Source organism: Vicia villosa, linkage group LG2 (assembly GCF_029867415.1).
Source record: "Vicia villosa cultivar HV-30 ecotype Madison, WI linkage group LG2, Vvil1.0, whole genome shotgun sequence".
Classification (NCBI taxonomy): domain Eukaryota; kingdom Viridiplantae; phylum Streptophyta; class Magnoliopsida; order Fabales; family Fabaceae; genus Vicia; species Vicia villosa.
Genome location: NC_081181.1, coordinates 179654567 through 179679621, shown reverse-complemented (window position 1 = coordinate 179679621; position 25055 = coordinate 179654567). Strand labels below are relative to the sequence as shown.

The 25055-nt window shown below is 34.5% G+C and overlaps 1 protein-coding gene and 1 long non-coding RNA gene across 8 annotated transcripts in view; both read left to right on the top strand.

Annotated features, from left to right (window-relative positions):
• The first annotated feature begins 5800 nt into the window (after positions 1-5800).
• Positions 5801-6644, top strand: LOC131647566 (uncharacterized). Its single transcript, XR_009297865.1, has 2 exons — positions 5801-5943; positions 6442-6644. It is a non-coding gene; the product is annotated as an uncharacterized LOC131647566 (long non-coding RNA).
• Positions 6645-7962: 1318 nt separating this feature from the next.
• Positions 7963-25055, top strand: part of LOC131653133 (uncharacterized) — a 45492-nt gene continuing 28399 nt past the window's right edge. The window contains exons 1-23 of one of the 7 annotated variants that reach the window (XM_058923203.1): positions 7963-8250; positions 9472-9612; positions 9873-9950; positions 10433-10542; positions 10845-10938; positions 11437-11480; positions 11889-11957; positions 12531-12589; positions 14194-14404; positions 14936-15004; positions 15154-15233; positions 15426-15575; positions 16360-16423; positions 17275-17376; positions 17530-17721; positions 20124-20251; positions 21612-21762; positions 23078-23173; positions 23325-23426; positions 24011-24069; positions 24173-24275; positions 24610-24795; positions 24886-25002. In XM_058923203.1, the coding sequence (XP_058779186.1) occupies positions 9522-9612; positions 9873-9950; positions 10433-10542; positions 10845-10938; positions 11437-11480; positions 11889-11957; positions 12531-12589; positions 14194-14404; positions 14936-15004; positions 15154-15233; positions 15426-15575; positions 16360-16423; positions 17275-17376; positions 17530-17721; positions 20124-20251; positions 21612-21762; positions 23078-23173; positions 23325-23426; positions 24011-24069; positions 24173-24275; positions 24610-24795; positions 24886-25002 (2355 nt within the window). In that variant the 5' untranslated portion in view covers positions 7963-8250; positions 9472-9521. Of the gene's footprint in view, positions 8251-9471; positions 9613-9872; positions 9951-10432; positions 10543-10844; positions 10939-11436; positions 11481-11888; positions 11958-12530; positions 12590-14193; positions 14405-14935; positions 15009-15153; positions 15234-15425; positions 15576-15831; positions 15863-16359; positions 16424-17274; positions 17377-17529; positions 17722-20123; positions 20252-21611; positions 21763-23077; positions 23247-23324; positions 23427-24010; positions 24070-24172; positions 24276-24609; positions 24796-24885; positions 25003-25055 lie in introns of those variants that run through there. The other 6 variants (XM_058923204.1, XM_058923205.1, XM_058923206.1 and 3 more) reach the window with 6 other exon arrangements.

Here is a 25055-nt window from a genome sequence, read left to right as displayed (position 1 = left end):
AAAGTGGGTCAACTCTGGGTCGAGGAATAAAGGGAAGTCAACTCTGGGTTGAAGAATGGAAAAAGTCGACTCTGGGTCAAATAAGAGGTGAATGTCGACTCTGGATTGAGAAAGAAAGAAAGAACCTCAACTCTGGGTTGGAAACAAGAGATAGACATCAACTCTGGGTTGAGAGAAGGTAATTCAACTCTAGGTTGAAAGTGATGAGGTGAACAATTGGGAATAGCCATCAACTCTGGGAAAAAGACAAGAATCAACTCTGGGTTGAATAAAAGGTGACCGTCAACTCTGGGTGAGTGGGGAAGATAAAAATCAACATCAACTCTGGGTTGAGTGGAAAAAGGATAAGGGTCAACTCTGGGTTGAATAGAAGATGACCGTCAACTCTGGGTGAGTGGGGAAAAAAGGTAAGAATCAACTCTGGGTTGAATACAAGATGACCGTCAACTCTGGGTGAGAGGGAAAAGAGACAAGATAACCATCAACTCTGGGTTGAGTGGGAAAAATATAATTAACTCGGGGTCAAAAGATGAAAGGAAAGTCAACTCTAGGTTGAACACAAAGACACCAACTCTGGGTTGAAGCAAGATGAACATGATTGGCTTGAGGAGATGACACCACAATGGTAACTCTGAGTGCCCCAGTGGAATATCAATTGATTGCTTGTAGAGAACCCATCTGATGAGTAACTTGGCTTATGCTTCACATGCAAATGTTTGATTTATTTGTGCATTTCTGGAGATGCAATGCTATGAATTCTATATGCAGTGTACTGATGAATTGTTCAGGGTTTCTGCTTTGATGTGAAATAGATTAGGTAGAATTCTGAACTCTGCTTGATTCAAGATAGGGTGGATGCCCCTGCTTTATTGATGATCGGATGAGAATGCAATGATATGTATGATGCATGCATGATTATGAATGGAACGATTTGTTTCCAAGATACAAGGAGTGGATGGAGAATGCCTTTGTGGAAAGGTCATTGCTTGAAGGATAGAACTTGTGAAGGTGAGGTGTTTGGCTTGACTCCTCGACACTTGTCTCGATATCTGACGCTTGCTTGGGGATGAAAAAATGAATTGTCACTAGCTTGCCCCAGCTTGTAGGATCTCTTGAGATAAAACTTTGATATGCTTGAATCATGGAGATGTGCAATGGCCTGCCCCAGTGTAGATGAAAGGATGAATGCCCCATATTGAAATGAACTTTTCCACCAGACGGGTGCTTCAGAGATTTGCTTTGTGGATGACCAACCTTTGCCTTTGTAAGATTATTCAATGGAATTTCAATGTTGAACTTTCCTTGGTATCAAGTACTTACTTCTAGATTAGAGACAATTCTGTTTTGAAAAAGATAATGAGAATGCAATGCACATGTTAATCTCAAAGAAAAAGTTTTATTTGTCAAAATGTTGTATTGATACTAACACAAATGACACAACAACATAAGGAGTCAGTTTTGACATGATTTATAGTTTGTATGCTCTCGGAACGAACCCTACTTCAATTAGGACTTTTGAGGGTTGTAACGTGGCCGGGTTCACGGTTTGAGAAACAAAGGATAAAGGCTCAAGTTCTACTTAACCCACCCCTTCTTCGTGATGTTCTCCAGTCCTACGTTCAGCTAGTTCAACACGAGTATTCGCCTTTCAGGAAGGATTGTGATGGATGAGGATCCTTTATGGCTTTGATGGAGGTGGCAGTCACCCTTCGGTGCTTTTGTTGATGATTATAACAGCTTGTCCCTAGGAGGATTTTTCTCTTGCTTTTTTTCTTTTGCTTTCCCTAACTTTTGCTTGGACAGAAAGTTTCTTTTGATTGCGGTTTTCGTTGTCCAGCGGGATATGCCCTAATTTTTGCCTAAGTCGTTTGCTTCAAAGCTTTTCTTTTCTTTTTTTTTGACTTAGCGGGCTATTGTTTCTTTCTTTCTTTTTTTTATCATGATTCATAACTTTCTTTTCATTCTCTTTTTTTGTCTCGTTCGGGAACAAGTTGTATGACTTTGGTGATTGACTTGATGAAAAGGTTGTGACTGCCTTCTTCTTAGTGAATGGGAGACATCCATTGTGGATTGTGCTCTTCTTCTTTTGTTGTGAGAGACGGAATATGATTGATCCTCTGATGGAATACCTGAAAGTTGAGCGCTCGATCGCACTAACTGAAGACTACCCTGCCCCTGGTTAATATTGAGGGTTTTGTATTTTTGAAAAGAAACTACTACTCCTTAGGCTCAAAGGGGTTGACGAGGGTTTCACTCCCTTATAACTCCAGTGTTTGGGAATTGAAACAATGCCTGTACATCGTCAGCAGGATCTTTGTTCCAAAAGCATACAGTTAGTAGTTCATGTGTTTTTGATTTTCATCATTCTCTTTTTTAGTTGCTTAAGACAAATGAGTTGAATATCAATGAACATAATGACAAAGATGAAATGATTTGAGAAAAACATGTATATTACATTATTTTTATTTATTCAAACAGAGTGAGTTTCTTACAATGAGAAGTACTTGATAACAACAAAAGTAATACAGTTGAAAATACTTTGAAGTAATCTAGACAATGGCAAGCTTGGCCTTATGCAAATGAAATGTTCTCTGACAAACACAAAGTCTCCAGGCTCCTTTGGTGGAAGGTGCCCCCTTTAGGGGGCATGGAGTTTTCTGATGGTAGCTTGATCTTATTTGTAATTCCCCATGATTCTTTGTTGGTGAGCTCTTGTCAGATATTGGCGTTGAGGAATCGTCTTGTCTGATCTGATGGAGAGGAAGATGGTAAGAGTCTTGGTAACCATGGATGCATATGCATGGATGCAAAATGTTAATGATGATGCAAATGTATCATAAATCAGGATCAAGGATCAATGCCTCTTGGATAATAGCTTCTCATGGTCAATAAGATATGGTCGAATCCTCCAGATTCAGAGGTTCGACGTTGCTTTCTGGATAAATAGCTTGTGCATAAGTCAAACATGGTCGAACCCTCCAGATTCAGAGGTTCGACGTTGCTCTCTAGATAAATAGCTTGTGCATAAGTCAAAGATGGTCGAACCCTCCAGATTCAGAGGTTCGACGTTGATTCTGATAGATAATTGATGTAGAACTTCTATATAAGTCAAATGTACCAGGATCAAAGGTTCGACGTCTTTTATTGAATAGCAGAAATCCGGGTATGATGGAGGTCAAGTTTCCTGTCCCACCCCAATCTCACGGGTATGTAGTCTAGACACGGACAAGTGGTCCCTAATGGTCACTAGGGTCTACAGTTCCCATGGGGTACAAAGTGTTTGAGGCAGCAAGGGTGCCAGACACAGTGTTCCATGAAAGAACCTCGCCCAGTTGTGGTACCCCATGTTGAACTCGATCGTAGCAAGGGCCACGGGAGTCAACATGAGCATCCACGCTAATCCTATGTGTCACTGGCCTGGGTAGTGGGCCTTTTACCTCACAAAAACCCCCCACCTGCAAAACAGAACAGAAGACCCCAAGGAACACAAAATATAATCCATATGCATGATGTGCAAACAGAAATAAACATGATATGCAGGCAAAGAATAAGCATGCAAACATATATACATAAAACAAGTAAACACCCAGTAAATAAACAAACAAAGGCTAGGATCGACTTGCTTAGGTCCTCCCCAGCAGAGTCGCCAGCTGTCGCACGCTCGCGAAATGATGAACAGAGTCGCCACCAATATATTTATCCCAAGGAGGGAAAGGAATATCAGAAAACCTAAAAAAGAATAAGAACGAGGTCTTTCGGCCAGAGATAGGGTACGGGAGTCGGTTACGCGAGGGGAAGGTACTAGCACCCCTCACGCCCATCGTACTCGATGGTATCCACCTATGTTTGTTGCTATCTAAAGGGTGTATAAATCTAAAGCTTAATTACTAAGGGAATGCATGCAAATGAATGAAAAAGAAACACGGGGAAAAAAAGGTTTATAAATAATTGTGCTCGCTTAGGCCCCGCGACCCAATGCCTACGTATCCTTTTCAGGAATCAGAGCGCCGTAGTTCGGCTCTATATTTTTGTTTGTTTTTGTGTTTTTTAGTTGAACAGTTACATTCGCACTCCGCTGCTCGACCTCTGGAGTCTTAAGCTGGGAATGGAGCGGAAATAACGTGTCCGATTAAAGAATGCCTCTGAGGCGAGATAGAGAAAAGAGTTTGAGCGTTCGAGCGGCACCCTAAAGCAAGGGAGACTCGAGTTGCTCTTTAGTTTGTGTTTTTTAGAAGTTGGGAACTTACGCCTGAATGGAACCCTAAAGCAAGGGAGATCCAAGCACTCGAACGTTCCCTAAAGCAAGGGACGTTCAAGCTTCCATTCCCTTTTTAAGAATTTTCATTTTGATTATTAGTGTTTTATTAAGTGTTTTCTTTGTATTTTTTAAAGGGGATTTTATTCAAGTATTTGTTAGATGTTTTAAAGTTGAAAAGGAAAAGAAACTAGCCTAAGTGAAAACTGGCCTAATATGAAATGGGATTTCTACCTAATGTTATCATGGTTTCTACCTAAAGGTTAGGAATAAAAGAAACATGAAAATTAAAGTCACAATTAGAAGTCATAAGTAAGATACATGAACAAAATTGAGTAAGGATACAATGGTACAAAATTATACACAAGCATGAAGTAGCAAGTCAAAAACATAGTACAAAAATGAATTAAAAATACTACTATTTTTTATATTGATTTTTATGAGAGAAATCAGATTGCAAGTCAAGTAAAAGACTAAAACAAAATAGCCTAAAACTACTATTTTTTTAGTGATTATTTTTATATGTCAAAAGTTTGTATTGAAGTCTAAAAGAATAAGAAAAATCAGCATTTTAAATGTCTAGAAGAAATGACAAAGTCTAATTAAAAGCATAAAAGAATCAATTAAATTAAAGTTAGAAAACAAGGAAACAGGGGGTGCAATCCTGAATTGCAGGGTGTAACTAGCAGGGCGCTGGGCCCATTGAGTCTGACTCAAGGAGTTATTTTTGGTTCAGCATTTTCTTATGGCCAAAAAACGTGATATGAGCTCAGAGGGGGTGCCAAGCAAACATGGCCCAAGATGGTTTATTGCAGATTTTAACTTCAGTGAAATAAAATAAAAAGAAATTAATTAAATTAAAATAAAAAAAGAAAACAAGAATGAAAAGAGGTATTAGGGTTGCGCATTGTGACCTTCAGAATTCTTCTTCTTCGCGATGGAATCGGCGCAGCTTTCCTTCGATCAACCAATTGACACCGCCGTACACGGCTTCCTCCTCCGCCTTGACTCTTTATCAAACCTCCGCTCATCTCTCTCATCTCTCCGATCGGTCTCTCAACCGGAGAACAGCCGGTCTTCCTTCAATTTCAAGAAAACCGAAGAGGAAACCAGAGGTATACGTCTTCGTTCTCCCACCTTCCGTTTACTCTGATTCGAGCTTTATTCCTCTTCTGTTTCTATTTTTTTGCGCGTTTTGTTGTTGTTATCGTTGTTTGCGATTTTCTGCAGTTGATGATGAATAATCTGATGAAGATTGTGTAATGTTCAGAGTTGAATCGTGAAGAATTCCCAGAACTGGTGATTCGGTAGTGATGATGAAGCAGTAAAGTGTTGTTGCAGAGAAGATCTGAAGATAATTGAAGTTTGAAGGTGGCTGAAGATGGATGAGTGTGGATGATTATGGTGAAGATTGAAGAGGGTGATGATGAATTGTGGTGGAGAGAGATTGAAGATGGTGAAGAAAGTGAGGTGCTGAGTATCAAGCAGAGAGAAGATGGAGGAGAGATTATGGTGGAGAGCTATGGTGAAAATGGTTGAGAGCTATGGATTATGGAGGGAAGCTGAGATATATAGGTGAGAGTTTGAATTCAGTTAGAGCTTGAAGTTAGTTACAAAAGGGAGAAGCTTGAGCCAATGGATCAAAAAGTTGGTTGAAGATTGAAGGTCCAGATTCAATGTAGTTAAAGGTTGGTTTTCTGTTATTCTGAATTTTCTGTTATTGCTGTTGCTCTGTTAGTTAACTGATTTTGTTGCAACTCTGTGTAACTGATTTTTCTGCTGTTAAAAGTTGTTTAGAGATGGTTAGAAATCTGTTATAGGTAGTTACGATTCTGTTAGAGTTATGTTTGATAGTTAGAAGGAAAAGATTGGTTACAGATGGTTAGAGGGAGTTAGTTAAACTTGCTTTGTACTAGGTTTGAAACCGGTTGCGGTTATGTTGTAACTGTTAGTCTTGAAATAGACTGGGTTAGGGTCAAAGGATTATATTGCTTTGCTTCTAGTTGATGAAATTGTTGCTGTTCTTCTTTTTGAATGTGCTAACCATCCATGATAAACTGAATCTCTGTTAGCATCCATTGTCAAATTACGCCAATTGGAAAGTGAGCTTCAATGATTATTAGCATTCGTAATCGTTGCGAAACTGGTGATGCTTAGAACTGATATGGAATTTTTGTGTGTTACAGGGAGCACTTGAATCTTATGGTGATTGGACTTGGCTCAGCTTTACTATGCACTTGGCAAAATTTGAAGGAGGAAGCATGTATAAGAACATTAGGAATAGACTTATGATCTCTTTTTCCTTTTGTAATTTTTTGTACTGCAACTCTGTAACTTTGTAATGAATACCTCTCAACATTGTAATAAAATTTAAATTTCTGAATTTTTATACTTGTAGCTTGCTTCTTTGAATTTTCCAATATGACCTTTGATCCAAATCTCGAATATTAGGGAAAGTATTACATTAACGAAATCTTGACTTTAATTCCAATTTTTTCAAGCCACACCCACATAGCAAGTGGCAAGTAATAATAATACCTTGATCACAAAAATGAATCAGTAATCTCATCCTGGCGCTCTAAATTACTCTTTACAAATCAATCCATAGATCCCTTTTGTCTTGACAAAATTTCTCCCTGAAGATGAGATTTGAAGCATAGAGGGAGGCCTAGCCATAACAATAACCCTAAATCCAAACACAACCTTCATAGCCTAATACTCAAAGAATAGCTAAGATGAATCAAGCTTAAGATTAGAGCCCCAAATTGATGGAGAAACCCTAACTTTCAAGATCCCTGATCCCATGCCCGATTTATTGATTAATGAATGCATGAGGAGTTAGGTGGCCTAGGATGTAAATGAATGAGATATGTAAGCCGATTAAGAATAATTAGATGGGCAAATTTTGGGGTGCAACACTACCTATATCAACAAGATGCATATTCTTTTCGGTAGTCCGTTCCATAAGAACTCCACAATTAGGCGTGCTTGACTTTGAGCAATATAGGCCGACCTATAAGGTTTCATAGGATTTTTAATAGCCCAAGTTTGGCCTATTTAATTTAATAGCTTTTAAAAAAGCCTGACATTTTTATTAAATAGGCTAGGCTATAGACCCCTGTAGGCCGATCTGACATATTTCTATTCCTACTCATGTGTTAGTTTTCAAATGCAAACAAGAGTTAAATATGTTTGTGGTTCTTCTAAATATCTTAAATTTTATTTTTAGTCTCTCAAAATATTTTCTTCAAAGAATGATCCTTTTAAAATTTTCCATCTTTAGTCCCTAATACTGAAACCATCACTAAAATTATCTTTAATTCAATCGCTAAATAATAAACCATCGTTTAAACCGTCTCTAATTGTGTCACTAAGTTGTAAAAACCGCCATAAGTTGCAGAAGAGACCAAAAATATAAATGATAAATTTCAAGAGAACCATTTCAAAATATTTTAAGAAATTAAAAATATTTAAACAATTACAAACATATTTAACCCTTCAAATAAATTATTTCGTTAAAGTGAGAAGAAATAAAATAATGTAGTGTTCACTAATTTTATATCTAACATCTCTATTTCTCTAGTAACCATATAGAAGAAATTCTCTTTCTTTTCTATCTTCTTTAACTCTCTCAGTTATTTCTCTCATACCAATCAAAGGCTAGGAATCTTAGTTTTTTTCTTCCAAAAGAATCTTAATTTATTTCATAAAAAAAGCGCAAGAATCTTTAATTAATCAAGAAAAAGAAAAATAGTTTGCCTTGTATTCTATTCTTTTCTACAACGCTCCCCTCTATTCGCTCTCTGCTCACCATCAACCACGATCCTCACCCAAGACACACAAGTTCTTATTCAATTCGAAACCCTAAAACTCGTCACTCACCACCAATTGACGACACCTGCGTCATCTACAACCGTCACCGTCTATTCCACGCTACCGTGCCGGAGGATTCACCTTCCTCCGACTGGCTCCTTTATCATTCCCAACTTCTTCAGGTAATATTTCTGAAGAAGTTCTGTTACTGTTTCGTCTGATTACCGTTGCACGAACTATTATGATTTATGTAGTTCTTCGTTTTTTCCATTCTCGTTACGTTAGAATCTGAATAGAGTTTGAGGTTAGAATTAAGCTGATTTTGTTGCTTTTTACTTCATTTGAACTGGTGTCTTACTGATGTGGTAGTGGACTGCTGATTGTGCTGTATTGTCGTGATAATTGATTCTGATTGTAAAATGCCTTGATTATTGAGTTTGTCTTTGTGTGTGAAATTGTGCTGCTCTTTTTCAGTTTACTCCTCGTCTCAAAATAATGACCGTCGTTGAAGGATTTTACACACACATTAGTGAATGCAATAATATTGTCATAAGACATTACAGTTTTACTACATTAAACTTATTAATGTGTTGGAAGAAGTCTACGCATGACACAATTGGAAAAATAACAATCATTTCTACATTGAAAAGTAAGAATGACAATCAGTTTGAAACGGATTTTATTTGCTAAAGCGACAATTATTTTGAAACGGAGGGAATCTAATTTTTGGATTGACGCTGTGTAACTGAATATATAGTGAGTTTTTTTTATTAGAATGACAAAATTGCTGACTTGACAGCGATAAGTGGGGTTTTATGATGGCATTATTGGTTACTTGAGATGAGTATCGGAATGTTTATGATTGGATTAAGAGGTGATTGGAAGATGTTTAACTTGCTTTTTATTCGAGGCATGGAAATTTTAAGGAAAACTATGAGAAAAAGAGAAGTTAATCCATGATAAGACTTTTTTTATTGAGGAGAAGAGGAGTGCTTGGAACACTCTTTTTTCAATTTTCACTCTATTAGTGAATGAAATCTATATGACCCCCACTACTCTAAAGATCCAAGAGTGTGGGACCCTCATATATTTTACTCGATAAGAGAGCGAGTGTTCTCAATCTCAACACACTTCTTTAGGAAAATTAACTTATGAAGTGGTTTACTTAGTCGAAGAATGAGAGACCGTCATGAACATAACAAATCTAGTAATATGTAAAACTGATTAAGGATTTAATTATTTAAAAAGCGTTATATATTTTTACCTTTAAATTTTCCACTTTTTGTAAATTTCCCCTCTTTTGGGTTTTTTATGTGGGAAGAAAGTTTGGTGCATATATATGGAGTCTATGTGTTTTCTCAATTCTCATTTATTTTCACTAATATGCTTGTAATTGATTTTAGTGCAACTATGAAACTATTGGTGTTGTGACGGTGAAGAAAATTCTCCAACAATGTTTGAAGGTCTGGTTCATCAGTTGCTTCTGGGTTACCTGGGTCGATATTTTAAGGACATCCAGAAACGACAGCTGAAGATTAGACTTGGTATGTGACATGCAAGTACTGTTACTTAGTAGTTATCTTGCAAAGTGTTGCAATTTATAAAATTGTTCTGAAAACACGTAGAAGGTTATTGATGTATATCTCAGCTGTTCTCCCCTTTGCTATGTTATTGTGCTATTACTAATCTTGATAATCATAAGGAGGAGGAGAAGAAAATGAAATATTAAAAAATGTAAATTTATACTTTATATGAAGGTTGTTTGCGAACTGACTTGAGAATTGAATATGTAATGTATTTTTAGAGGAAGTACTATTGGAGAATGTGGAGCTGATACTCGAAGCATTTGATTATCTCCAGCTTCCTTTCGCACTTAAGCAAGGTATACCTATCTCATTCTCCTACTGACTGCTGACATAATAATGGCATCATTTGATCAATGTACCTACTCTATTTAATGGGAGTCATTAGACCTTGGTCGTTTATAAAAAATAAATTTATTAGGCGAATTGAGATTTTCAAAGAAAGGAGGATAATGCTTGCATATCTGAGAGCGCAACCCCTTGGAAATATGATATGAGCATTACATAGAGGCCAAAGATGAATACTTTTTCACAACATTTATGCAGATATGGAAAGACTTTGAAAAGACTAGCAGTAGTCTCCGGCTAGATATACTACAGAATTGAAATCTCGGCTACTTATATTTTATTCCAAATTTTAGTTCTTCGAACCAATTTTTTTTACTGTTTGTACTTGTTTTTTCTGATGAAGTGATTGCTTTCTAGAGCATGGATGGAAGGGGGTTTGTGCAGGGGAGCTCCTATTTTCTCTCTCCTAACAAAACTTGAAATTCTTTGTTAGGTCGAGTTGGGAGGTTAAGCATCAAAATTCCATGGAAAAAGCCTTGGGACCCCATTATAATTATTTTAGAAGATGTATTTATTTCTGCATCAAAGCGAGATGATCAAGAGGTACTTTTAATTCAACCCCTCTCTCTCTCTCTCTCTCTCTCTCTCTCTCTCTCTCTCTCTCTCTCTCTCTCTCTCTCTCTCTCTCTCTCTCTCTCTCTCTCTCTCTCACACACACACACACACACACACACACACACACACACACACACACACAAACACAATGCGCACACGCTCACGTTTCAAAAGATACCTTGTAACCAGTATTTATGTGTTAGGCGAAGAATTAGTGAAAATATCAGAGAAATTCATTGTTATCTACACATATTATTCAGATTATTAGCCGTTCTTTGTTGTTGTGATAGTGGAGTGCTGATGTTGTTGAAAAAAGAGAATTTGCTGGGAAAAAGGCCAAGCTAGCAGCAGCAGAGTTGGGGAAATTATCCAGACGTGTGAGTGGTAAGCCCGTTAACTTCAATGCCATCATTGAACTTTTTGTTCACATACTTTTGGTCATTCCTTTGAAGACAAGTGCCTTGAAACATTGGGTCCTTGACATTTTCTTTATCTAACTCCAAATTAGGGTTATGCTTATGGGGACTGGAAAGCTTTGTAACTTATTTTTTAATGTGTTTCTTTTGTTTTCGCTCCTTATACGAACGGTTATTAGGAAATACACACACACACACTTTAATTTCTATTTCCCTTAACTGTACTTTCTATGTATACTAGAGGATATATACCTCAATGATTTCTTACTTTTTAAAAATCTCTTTTATCTCTGCTTTCTAATAAATTTATGAAAATAACAGAACCTTTGGAAATATTAAATTTCAGATTTCAACCTGCTGTTATGGACTAATACTGGGTCAACCTATTATTAAGATTTCACTGAGGTTCTGTTTCATTAAAATATTTGTTTACATTTGGTTTTATTAATTGCTTTACTTTCTGCAGGTGGTCTTGCTGGGCAATCTTTTATTTCTCATGTCACTGCAAAGGTAATATGCCATGCCATGGTTAATTTAGACTGATGTTACTGTCGTTTCTGTGGATGCCAGTTTCTTCATTTCAGTCTAATGTAGTTCTTCATTAGTGTCAATGATTAACTCCTACAACTACAAGCAAGTTGATTGGCAGAAGCTGGCCTATAAATAGCATAAGTTTAAACTTTTTATGATTGGATAATGGTGATTAGATAAGAAACTTTTTTTTTTCTCGTGGTTCTTTATTGTTTTCTCTTTTAGTTGTCTTCTTGTGGAGTATGGGATATTCTACCCTCCTTTCATTATATGTTTCTTGTTCCTTACTGAATTTATTTTTCTATAAAAACTTGTTATTGGCATTCTTGATGCTTCATCAGGATTTAGAATACCAACAACTACTAATACTTATCCATTTACTTTCAGATTCTTGACAGCATTCAAGTAGACATACGGAATTTTCATGTTTTGTACAGCGATGTGCAAAATGACCTGGTAAGTTTATCTAGGGCAGTCAGTCATAAATACGGTTATACTATTACCCAAATAATATTAATGGAAATACTACCCAAATAAAAGTACTACTACTTGCTATAATAAAATATATAATAACAACTTAAAATATGGAAATAATATCAATACAACATAGCTATAAAAAAATCAAAATTCATATAACTCAATTTTATTTTGAAGAGTTTTTGTATGCTTTGATATGAATTTGTACGCACAGACATTAGTTTTATGAATTTTGTAGAATCTCATGATTCATGTTATGATTTCACGTTTTACAATTTTATTTCCCCTTTTTGAATATGCATATAACTCTATTTTGTGTGTATCGATTTTTTTGAATTTGTATGATCTCACAATGCCTTGTTACAATTCCATGACTTACAATCTTGACTCCACTTCTCGATCTTATGTACAATTTTGTCTTAGTTTTATCCATTTTTTTATTCATACTAGACATGGTTATGTTTCTTGCAATTAAATATAGAGGTCTTTAAGATTTTCTAGTAAGGACTAACTTTGTTCGACATTCATTTATTTCTATTTCAATTTTTCTAGGGGCATATTTCATTTGGTTTGAAGTTTTCTAACTTGACCATGAAGCAAAATTTTGTTGGGTAATACTCTCTTACTTTCATCTCACTAGTAGTAATACTGTCTGGAACATTTCCTCTCAAAGTTTGCATCATTATCTTCCAATTTTTTTGACTCATTTATAGTGCTAAGCTACAGGTAAACAAAGGTTTTTATGGTTCATATTCACTCTCTCTTTGTTTACCGAGCTAGTGTTCTTTATAATCTTAATTATACAAAATGTCTCCGCAAATAAGGGTCAATTTGATTTTAGTTTCGGTTAAAAATTTCTATCAAATAACCCTTACAGTTTTAGAACACTTCTAATTTGGCTCCTCATTTAAACTTTTTGCTGAAGGACAAATTTTGATTACATGGTATATACACGCATAGGCTAACTTTATGCTATCTAACCATTTTCAGTACTAATTACAAATTACAGTTTTTAAAATCAATTTAGTCATTTAATAAAAAGAAAAATAAAAAGTTTTAATAAGATAGGAGAAATAAAAAACAAAAATTGAGAATTTAAGTCCAGTCTATTACCACCAACTACCGAGAGCTTGAAGACAAAAGGCAAAGGCTGAGGTAAGAGAAGGCATAGCTTCCATTGGAGGTTAGCTATAGAAATACTCCCCCCCAATCAGGGCAAGCTTAGTAAGAAGAGGATTAATCTAGATTTTACACCAAGTGATTTTCACGGAAAGTATAGTCAAGTTTCTCTCCAGGAACTTGTAACACTTCATCCCAAGGAATTTGTCAAGCTTTCTTCTTAAAACTCCAATCAATATCCCTACTACACATGAAACACAAACCAATGTTGTTGAGATGCCAATCAAATAAAGTGAAACTTCTTCCAAAACCAATGTGATCTTGAGGACGAAACTGATGTACATGAGGTTAATTCAAGTGCCCTAAAACTCTGCCACATTCAACTAGCTCGCTACCTCAAGCTCTGCCTCCTGTCTTCAAGCTCTCAACCAAGTTGGTGATAGCCTCGACCTAAATCCCCTATTTTTGTTTTTGTTTCTTCTATTCTACTGAAATATTTTAATTTTAAAAAATAAATTAAATTGATTAAAAATGTTTAATTTGTACTTAATATTGAGAAATGGTGAGTATATTATTTTAGCCTAGTCATGATGCCATGCCATGAAAATTTGTCTAGAAAAAAAATTTAAACGAGGGACCATATTAAAAGTGCTTTGAATTGCAAGGGACATTTGAAAGAATTTTTTTCAGTGGCTAAAATCAAAATGGCTCTTATTTGTGGGGCCTTTTGCATAATTAAGCCTTTATATTACATTTTTACCCGCACCACTTGTAATATTTATAATTGTGTTTTGCTAATGAATTGTTGTTTACCATTTCTCCTTCACCAAACTTTCAAGTTCCATTTGTAATTTTTATTATATAATTGAATGGCATTGTGTTATAATAATTTAAGGTTTAACGGCGTTGTGTTATAATGTCCTTATTCTGCTTCAATTGTTTTCTCTATTCTGAAGGTAATTGTAAACAAAAAATTAATGTTAGTGTAGGTGATTGATTGGAATTTTCTTCAAGGGGGTGGATAATATGTTGACTTTTGAGATGTTAGTTTACATGTCAACTGATATTTGACTATTTTATTTTCCTTAAATTTCAGTACTTCAAATGGAAGGGCAAGTGTGGCCCAAGTAAATAAAATTGTGGAGGTGAAAGGACTGGAAATTTATTCAAGCATGTCTCATAGTTCAGCAATGGACTCAATGATTATGAACACTATGCGTGACTCCTACTCAGCAAGTACCCTAGGCTCTGAAGGAAAAGAATACAATTCCATATTGGCACCATTCGATCTAACCTTAATACTTTCGGTAAAAATATTTTTATTAGGTTCCTTGTTTTCTGTATGAATATTTCATCTTTTTAGTTACAATCGCAAAATTACTCCATTTTCCGAAGTAAGTGATTTTTTTGATATCTTGTTTGCAATGCTCTAATCATGGTCTCTTTAAAGGTGTTTTTGTTGTCAGATGTGGAAAGAGATCGGCATGTCCTGTTACATGACATAATTTTATAGGTTCTAGGTGTTTTCTTTTAAGTATCTCCTTGGGAGGATGCCATATCCTCTTTCTTTTTTAATTTTAATAATTTTTTTTCTCTATAAAAGAAGATAGCTGTGATTTTTCTATTGGAGTTTTTCTTTTATTGTAATAATATGCAAATACCAGATACCGAACTGCGTTTTTGTGTTTATTGTATTCCCTTTATTTCTTTCGTGCTTTTGAAATATTTTAGGTTGAACTATTGATTTTATGCATAACCTTGTGTATTCTTCAGCCCCTATTAAAATCTGCAAAAAGCTTTTCTTTGTACTTAAGCTTTGTCTTTAATTTCACTTGTAGGCCAACAGATCGCAAAAACTTGATGAAATTGCTGCACAATATTCTGTTACTGCTGAGCTGAGTGGTTTGGTTGGTACTTTTTTTTTTTTTTTTGCTTTAATTTAATTTAATTTATTTATAGAATTTGCTAGTTTAAGCAGTGTATAGCTTCCCTTTTTTCTTCTGATGTCCTACCTACATTGCTTATGTTTCATTCTGATACTGTCTCTGCTTATTAGGTTATATCCATAGACGAGGTTCAGTTACAACAAATGTTTATTGTGTGGGATTATGTTTGCACTTGCAGATTAAGAGAAAAGTAAGTTTATTTCTAGACGCTTGTTAGTACTATAATATTATACTAGTATTTTGAGATATTTTTATCGTTATATCATGTAGGTATGGTTGCTTTTGTCCCTGGCATTGTATAATTAAGTGAAATTGTTGCATTGATGTTGAAAGTTCATTGATATTGAGAGTGAACTTCAATTTTTTAAATTCTTTTATATAGGTATGGACGTTTTCGCCCCTGGCATTGTCCTTTACCAACAAAAAACAAAGGTTGGCAAATAACGTGGTGGCACTATGCACAAGAAGCAGTCCTTTCAGATGTTCGTAAGAAACTAAAGAAAACTTCATGGAAATATTTCGGAGATCGATTGTAAGTTGATGTAAAGATGATTTTACTTATTAAAGTAGTTTATGATGTGGGTGATTTTGTTCTCTATGTAGCATTCATTGCATTCTTGATTTTGTTTGAGGGGGTTGTTGAAGTAACAGGTTTTAGATAAAAACAGGATTAGAGAAATAATAAATACATTGAATATGATAATGGTGCAATATTATTGATTGCAACCTGCTAATTAATTTTATACCGACTTGATACAAAATACTAAACACAAACTCTTATTTGCCAGGTGTCACAATTGTTTTCACCCAACTTTTATGGTGAGAGTTGCCACTCTTTATATTGGGCTGCTGCCAATTGCCAAATTATCTTTGATGGTGTGGCAGTTTGCATATTTTTGTCCAATAAGTCAGTTTGATGTTAGAGGCCCAGGTCACCAGGTGTCACAATTGTTTTCACCCAACTAAACAATTGAGAGAGGGGCAGTAACATGGTCAATTAATCTTATAACTAAATTAATCTTTAAACTTATAGGAACCGGAAATTGGAATACGTGCTTATAATATCCAAATTAAATATTTCGTCATGCAAATTGAATTTTGAATTAGTTATGCAGAACAAAGTGTAAGGCCTATGGTCAAACAAAGTCTATAGCTGAAGATGACAGCAGACTAAAACTTATGTGTGTTATATGCTACATTTTGTTTGAAAATTTATTTTAGATCGCATCTCATTATGTTTTTAGTTGTGTCCTTGTGCAGTCTTTTGTTGACATTCATCTACCTTGTCGGTAATTATTTATGGTTCCTGGTTGTAGGAGTTACCGTCGGAAATATATGAACTTGTACAAGATTAAATTGGATTTTCTTCAACAAGAGCAGGTGGTTTATCTTTTTGTTGTTCCTTGAAGCTTGATATGTTTGGATCTATATTTTATAGTATTTTCATATTTTCGCATTTATGTTTGCAAAAAAAGTATTTAGTGATTATACTGTATTGAAAAGTATGAAAATAATGTTTGATTCTATGTTTAGTTTAATCAAATCTTGTAATTATGGCAATTAGGATAACTGAAATATGAAAAAAATTTATTTATTCGTGTATATAATTTAGTGTCACTGTAGTATGGATACTTGGATTTGAACTTATGTCTCATTTTTTCTTCCCTTAGTATTATATTATTGTCTGACAAGCGGCAACCGTGTATTGTATTTATATAATGCACTCACTCCCATACATACATGTGTGCATTGCATGCAATATCACATTTTATACCGTTATAATTTTTTTATGTTGCTTTTCATATAAGAATATCTTAGCCATGGATTTAAAATATTACAAACTCATCTTCTCTCTCTTATAAATCCTTCTAATATTGGAGGGGGAGCCAACAGTGAATAAACAAATGATTTTGACCCCTTCCTTCCATACCTCCCAGGCAAACACTATTAGATTTCAGAAAATTCAACAATAACTGCAGATTCAGTTTTCTTAGTTTCTATTTTCTACCATGATAATAATAGCTTGTGTTAGTTTCTAGTATTAGATTCTACTTTGACAGATTTGTAAGCTCTGGTATAAGGTTGCATATCTGGTTATATACAATGATTTATACTATACGTTTAATCAATCAATAATCGTAATTTATATTTACTTTCTTTATTCTCTATCATATTTTATAATGGTGTTGATTTCATACTGTCCTGTTAATGTTTACATTTATGTTTTCTAGCCAGTCGATGATGAAGTTCTTCGAGATTTGGAGCAAATGGAGAAAGAATCAGATCTAGATGATATTTTGAATTATCGATCCTCTGCAGAATTTGAGATGCAGGTAAGATTGTTACAGGTCCTGGATGAATACCTCAATTTTTGAATATTTGACGCTATATCATGTAGTTGGGTAGCTTAATGTCGAATCAATGCATTTTGAGGTGTATAATTTAGTTGTTTGGTTTGTAAAGCTCTTGCTTTTATGTTCATACAGGAGTATCTCTCTAGGTATTCTACTCATAACAATGGAAAGATTCTCCCTGATATCACTGCAGAAAAGCCGGGAAATGATGAGCACAATGTTAAATCACGGGGATGGTTAAATTGGCTATCTCGGGGCATGCTCGGTGCTGGTGGTACCGATGATTCTAGTCAATTTTCTGGGGTTGTGTCATTTGATGTTAAGGTACATGTTTTCAATTATTTATTGAGCTACTTCATCATCTCAAGGCCAAGGGTTGGCCTATTTTCTGTGCTTGCTTTGTGTTGTTTTCTTCTCTGCAGTTGCCTTCCTTCGTCAGTAAAAATGATGTTTGGCTCTATTCAGTGGTGAGTGAAACAGTATTAGATTCCGAGTTATCAAACCCAGAAAGCAGAGCGGCTGACCCCCAAAATGGGATAGCAGGATAACCGCTGTTTGAAATATTTTTTGAACTATTTATATGAATAATAACTAAAACATATATTTATGTAAAACTAAACAAATAACACAATACCCATAAAAGATTCATGAAATGATAAAATCAAATATCAATGCACAAGGCATAATAAAAATTAAAAAATTCGTAATCAAATCAAATTCTACAAATCTTGTCAAATTCAAAACATCATATCTTAAAATTCAAATTTAGAGTACTATTATATTAAAATTCAAGCAAGCATAGAAATCATAGATCATCATCATAGTCTTCTTCATATTCCTCTTCATTCTCCAACCCATTATATTCTTCCAATTCTTACCACTTTTTGTGCCGTTGTTAAAAAGAAGAAAAGGGTGTAACTGAACCAGAAAAAAAGGAAAATAATAGAGTATAACTGAACAAAAAAAAAACAAAGAAAACTGGAAGAGAAACAGAGGAATATAGGCTATGATGCATTGATACGGGTACGTTACCCGGTGCGGGTACTGGTACCGGTATGGGATACGTCATTTTTGAAAAAATTAAGGTATGGGTACGTTAATAAAAAGTAAGAGTTTTCTATAAAATGTATGAGAAAGAACTAAATTGTTAAGTTCATAACAAAATATCATATAAAAGTTTTAAAAGATAAAAAATAATGTTAAGATATAATAACAAAGAAAGTAAAATACATAAGTATACTATATTGATATTTGTGAAAGTCATAAATATTACTCCAAATCGAATAATAAGAAAAAATGAAGCACCACGAGTACGGTACGTGTACCCGGTACCGGTACTTCACCATTTTAGAAGTACCCATGCTTCAATAGGGTACAAGCAACCTGAGAACACGAGACCACTGTAGGCGGCAGTGTTGGGAGAAAGAGACGGTGGCGCTGGGGAGCACGAGAGAGATGAAGCGAACGAGAGAGTGAGAACAGCGGGCGAACACGAGAGAGATTTTCGAAGTTTAGGGCTAAAAAGGGCAAAATGCCAAAAATACCTACATAAAAGGTTTTTTTCATGGTAGATTGGGGTTTTTAGGGTTAAATCAGATAGCGGGTTTTAACCTGCTCCATGCCAGGAAGCCGTTCCGCTCCCGCAACCTTCGAATGGCCAAATAGCGGCCGGCCTTCATTAGTGTTAGTAACTGCGGTACAGTTTGCTCTGTTAGGTAGTTTTCATAACTGCTTTCAATAGTAATAGGAAGACTTGGGTTCAGATTTGTGGTTCTATCCAAGATTAAGATAGGGATGAGTGATTGTAACTTGAGGATCGCAACACGGGTTGTAGTATCCTATCTAATGTATAAACATATTTGTATTTCTATGCATATGCATAAAAATAACGTAGAAAGGAAAAACAACTTGAAATTTTTGTTGCATGTTACATTTTCTTTTTATCATTTTGTGCACTTGTCATAATGATTGTTTAGTTTATCATATTATTTTTTTATACTTTAGTCTTTTAAAAATAAAAGAAAACAATTTTGATTGGTTTGAAATAACGTATTCTCTTCATTTCGACTTTAATTAAAAAATTGTGATTTTTTTCCCACTTGGTTTCTTATTTTCAAAGTTTTCACTATTTCCTGTTATGATGTTTGAAAACAGATGACCAGATGAAACCAATGCAGCAATTTTGTAATTAAAAGTGAAAAACAGGAAATGAAACAGAAAGTGTTTTCTCAAGCCCAACAGACACTGAGTTTTATTGAAGTACTCCTACCATAAAATTGCAAAATCACACAATTATACTAGCATTTCTATTTTTCACTGACTGTATACAAACCGGAAATATGTTTATCTCTCCATAAATTTATATATTTTCTTTTCCTTTCCATTTTTGTTTACTTGCAAAGTGTATCACTCATGAAGATAATGGATGACATAGGTTGAGGGCTGCATCATGTTTTAAGGGAAAATTGGTTAAGGACACTATCAATCAGTGTAAAATGAATAGTTCAAATATTGTATGCATTTAAAAGAAAATAGAAGCCCTAATGTTTATTTGTATGATCATTGATTTTCTATGCTGTTTTGTTAGCCCAGGAGATAACCAAAGATGAAAAAAGTACGAAAAAAAATAAATTGCATTCTTCAAACTTCTGTTTGACACATTGAAAGCCATATTATGCTTGATATTAAATGACACTTTTCAATTAGTGATTGACATTTTTTTACAGGATATTTCTGACGCAACTGAATTTCATCCTCCGGTTTCATCGAGTGTTGATGTTGTTACAAAGCATGAGTTGTGCATATTTGCATCTAAAATTGAAATTCTTCAGATTTCCGCAACTTTATTTAGCAAGTATGCTTTGCTCTCTGTTTACTGGCATTTTATAGTATCTTTTTGTTGATGATAATTAGTGTATAGTTTATATTCTAAAGTATTCTCATTTAAGTAGGTGGTAGCTGTTATACACTATTAGGTTCTCTCGAGTAGACAATTGGAGAGAGATTGGGTACAGAATATAAGGAGTTTGAGGCTTAGTTCAAAAGAAATATAGTTGGAGATAACTAAAACATGAAAGATTCGTTATTAATCAATGATATGAATGATACAATACAACATAGGTTTGATCTATTTTGTTGACTCAAAACCCTAGCTAATTGCAGTTGCTAACAGCTGTGAACAACTAACTCTTGCCATGTCTTACAAGTGCGATTCATCAAAAAAGTGCACATATTAATGCTGCATACTGTTATGCACTACACTGATAGTCTAGATGCAATAAAAGAACTAACTCAGATACGAGCAATACTTATAGTTGCTCTAATATACTGTTTTGTGTGTAATATAGTGTAATTCAGCTGCCAGCCTGACAGATTCTGTTACACATATTGTTGGGGTCTCATTAACATTAGTAACTAAAGTAGAGAGAGATTGGCAACAGAATATCAGGAGCGTGCTACTTAATTTGAGAAAAAATTTTAGTTGGAGAGAACTAAAACATGAGATTCTTTATCAATCAATGATGTGATTGATACAGCATAGGTTTGATTTATTTATCGACTCAACCATAATTAATTGCAGTTGCTTTAGCACAGCTGTGAACAACTAACTCTTAGCGTGTCTTACTGAATATCAGCTGTATTACAAGTGCCAATTTATCAAAAAAAGTACACACACTAATGCTGCAGACAGGTCTAGATTCAATAAAAGAACCAACTCAGATACGTGTAACACTTTGATAATAGTTGTTCGAATATACTGTTTTGCGTGTAGTGTAGTATCTTTTAGTTACCAGCCTAACAGGTTCTGTCACACATATTGGTGGGAATCTGATTAACATTCCTAACTAAATGCATCATTACTACCTAGCTGGCGGGTAATAAGACTTGTTAGAATTTAGTTTGGGATCTTAGTTAGTTCTTTAATTAGTTTGGCTGGTAGTAATTAACATTTTCCATCGGTGTTATAAATCAATATATAAATTGGGACAGATTTTTTTTGGCTAAAATGACATATTGTGGGACCGAGGTAGTAATTAGATTTTTTAAAGAAGCGAAGTTTGTATTCTTATTACTTAAGATATCAGTAAGTCTTGCATTCATTAACCCCTGCTCATCGTAATGATTGCATGTGTAAAATAAGTTAAATTGATTGTTATGACTAGTACCCTCTACTAGTCAAATAGATATAACTATTTTTATTCTTCGTCTTCTAGGAAGCACTGTAAAGGAATTGCAGAAATAATTTTTGAAGGCGGAGTTATTGAGTCTAAGTTCTACGAAGAACATGGAATTATTATCTCCAAATTCAAGTCTGGGAAAATGGTTGAGCCCAACAGCAGGGAGATCTTTTTACAAATTAGTCGGGTTCGTATCTTGTATTTTCTGTAGCATTGAATTAATTAGACAAATCAACTTGCAATTTTTGTCATCTTTTTCATAATAGTCTTGTCCAACTTCCTGGTGAGTGTTTTTCTTGATGTTTTTTTATCCACTGTAACTTTCTCACCTTTTGTCCACTTACTATTTGCTTTTGTTATAATTATGCTGCACAACACTTACTTCCATAGTGTGTTAGTCTTAAATATTTTTTTTGTTTTCCTTCACAAATAGCCAAAATGTCGAATTTGAAATTTTTTAATATACTTTTAAATATTTTGTTTGTTAGTAGGTGATTTAATGTAGCTTTTATCCTCAGAAATTTAAATTCCATTCTCTTATTGAAAAAACTCGGACGGTATTTTTCTGCGTGAATAAGAAAATGCATTAAAGTATTAAATATTGTATCAATTCAAATTCAATGAATGAAATAAAATGTGGATACTGTACTGTGACCTACAGAAAAAGAGAAGATTGAGGTCTAAACTAAAACTGATTTCAAATAGGGATGAAGAGCAGGGTGACACATTGTAGTAGAGTGGGTAAAAGACCAAAAGTGTATTCCTGAAAAAGGATTGAACAAGCATAACAATTAAAATAAGATATTGCGGAGATTGGGCAGCTCAGTTTTGTATACAATGTCCAACATTATGGTTTTGTTTTGCATTAATAAGCAGTTTAGCGCACAGTTGGAAGCAGTTCAGCTCGAGTGTACTGAATTTTAAGTTCACTTCGATTCAGTTTTTTGCAGAAAACCACTGTGAACAGCCTAGTGGCTGGGAAGTAGGATTGACAAAGTCGAGGATAATCTGGATCTCATGTTAGATTTCTATTCTGTTCTGCTGAGTCTGTTTGAATAGTTGTTTTTCTACATATCGCTGCAATTGGTTACCTGAAACCCAGAGACAGTTGGGTTAGTTGCAAGTGGCAGCTCTAATGACTAACTGTATGGGGCACTTGTTATACAGTGAAGCTTTAATATCAATTGCTTATGTGGTTAAAGGGGGGGTTTTGATGTGAAATGATTGATTCTATCCTCTTCTCTTTTTTGATTGTTTCTTTCTTCTTTTGAAGTAGTGCGAATCAATCTATTTTTGTGCTCTGTTCTAATTCTTTTAGTCCTTTAAATTGAAAAAGCTACATTATTATTGTCTTAACTCCTCCCATCACCGTGATGGTACTGAAATTGTGAAATATGTGCTTCGATAGATGCAAGTTTCATGGTAATTTATGACCAGAAGTTTTTTCATTATAATTTTTAATGGCTATTGATATTAATGGTGATATTACTTGGTCTCTGCAGCCCAATGTTGAAAATAATGTACTGGATTTTGTGGATCATTCATGCGACCTTCAAGTAAATTTTTCATCTAACCAAGATATGGGCATGTCTGTTAAGGTATCGTCACTGTTTCAATGTGATACCAAGTTGATGTGCTTTGTGAGTGGCTAGCATTGATATGCTTGTGTAGGTATGCAAGCTTAAAGCTGAAATATTTTGTTGGCCTTTGTGGTATGTTACATTTTTCTCTCCCAATCTTTTGCTACAGGGAATGCTTCAACAACTTCAAGTGACATTTGATGCAAACACTTTATTGAATCTGTTGGAGTTTTATGATTTTGTTACATCCGTCAAATTTTATAACGAGAGGGTATGCACCATTGTTTTTCCCCGGCTCCTAGCTTTTAGAATTTTTATGTGAGGATGTAAAATATTTTAATATGTGATTGTTGTGTATAATTTACCTTGGTAACAGTGTAACACAGAAATATCTGGGAAAGCTGTAGCCAATGTGGCTAATATTCTCTTTATTTTTATTTATTAAATTTGTAAACCAATATAACGTTGAACAATGTAGTGCAGAAGTGTTACATTCTATGAAGTGAGAAATGGAAGAAAAAAAGTGGAAATTGATTTTTTGAAACTGTTTTTTGTATTCTCTGAAACTGAACTAACTAATTTTTGGGTTTGGTTAACAAAGACCCGATGCAATCACAATCAATAGATAATATAGACTATTAAGCTAGATTAACAGAAAACTTCAACACGGAGGCAGATTATAGAACAGGGCACAAACTCACATCTTTATACAAGAAATAGAGTTCTAATTTGAATCAAAGAGGGAAACAAATCATGATAACAACAAAAATATGTAGGATCTAATTCAAAGAGATGAATAGAGATATTTTAAATACTATCTAATTGTGTCAAGCTGTTATATCTGTCGAAATGCAGGTGCTGTTGTCATTGAATGGAATTGAAAATGACACCACTCGACTCTTATCCAAAGCAGAGTAAGCTATTCTTTTAGATTAGCTACAAGCATCAATATTATGTCGTAGCATTTCTTGAATCGTAGTGGTAACTGATAATTAATGGATTTCATCTGTTTTGCAGATATGTTGGTGTGAACCATGAAAGAGTAATGTGGGATGTTTCTGTTTTTGACATTTCTGTTATTTTTCCTTGGAAAAATACAGCATCAGAATGTGGCAATATGGTAGTTCCCCCATATATTCAACCCCGTTTATATTAATTTTTGTGAAATAAAATGTTATGCCTTTCCCTGACATTTTGAACAGTTACCTGCCACCTTTGGGCGTATTGGGTGTTTTATTTAGCTTAGAGGCACTTTAATTTGTGCGGTGTAATTTTTTGCTAAAACAGAGTTTAACTGTTCATGAAGTAATTTAGTGCATTTTTTTGTCTGCCCTTGTGCTTGTTTTAGGTGGTTAGATGGTTAGCCTATCTATCCTTTTCTTAAACCTCAATTCTGTTTTTTTGTTTTTTTTTTTTGTTTTTAATTCTTCTAATCAATGTATTTTTCCTCGCAGGTAATTAATTCAAGTTCTTTGTGCTTCAAATCTAAAATTGGTCCTGAGTCTTTCCTTTTAGAAGTTGGAGATCAGCCTTACTTCCTAAAAAACTTTTCAAATACAATATCCACATCTAAGGATTGTTTAGGCATCCGGCTTCAAGATCTATATAATTACTTAGATGTTAAACTCAATGATTTTGAGGTCTGATTTTTAATCCATATAACATTGTCTGGTTTATATGTTTGTAATTTTTCCTGATATTTGTAACCTCGGGGTTGTTTGTTATTACAGATCGCCATTCTTAATTATGACCAGTCGCAAAAGCATTCTATTCTCGAGAAATTTAGTGCTTCATTTTTCATGGCTTTATGTGTTATCCCTGATGAGTCCATTTTGAAGCAGTTAGAGGTGATTGGCAAGTTAGATTTTGTTGATTGTATTTATTCTTTCTTTATTGCCTT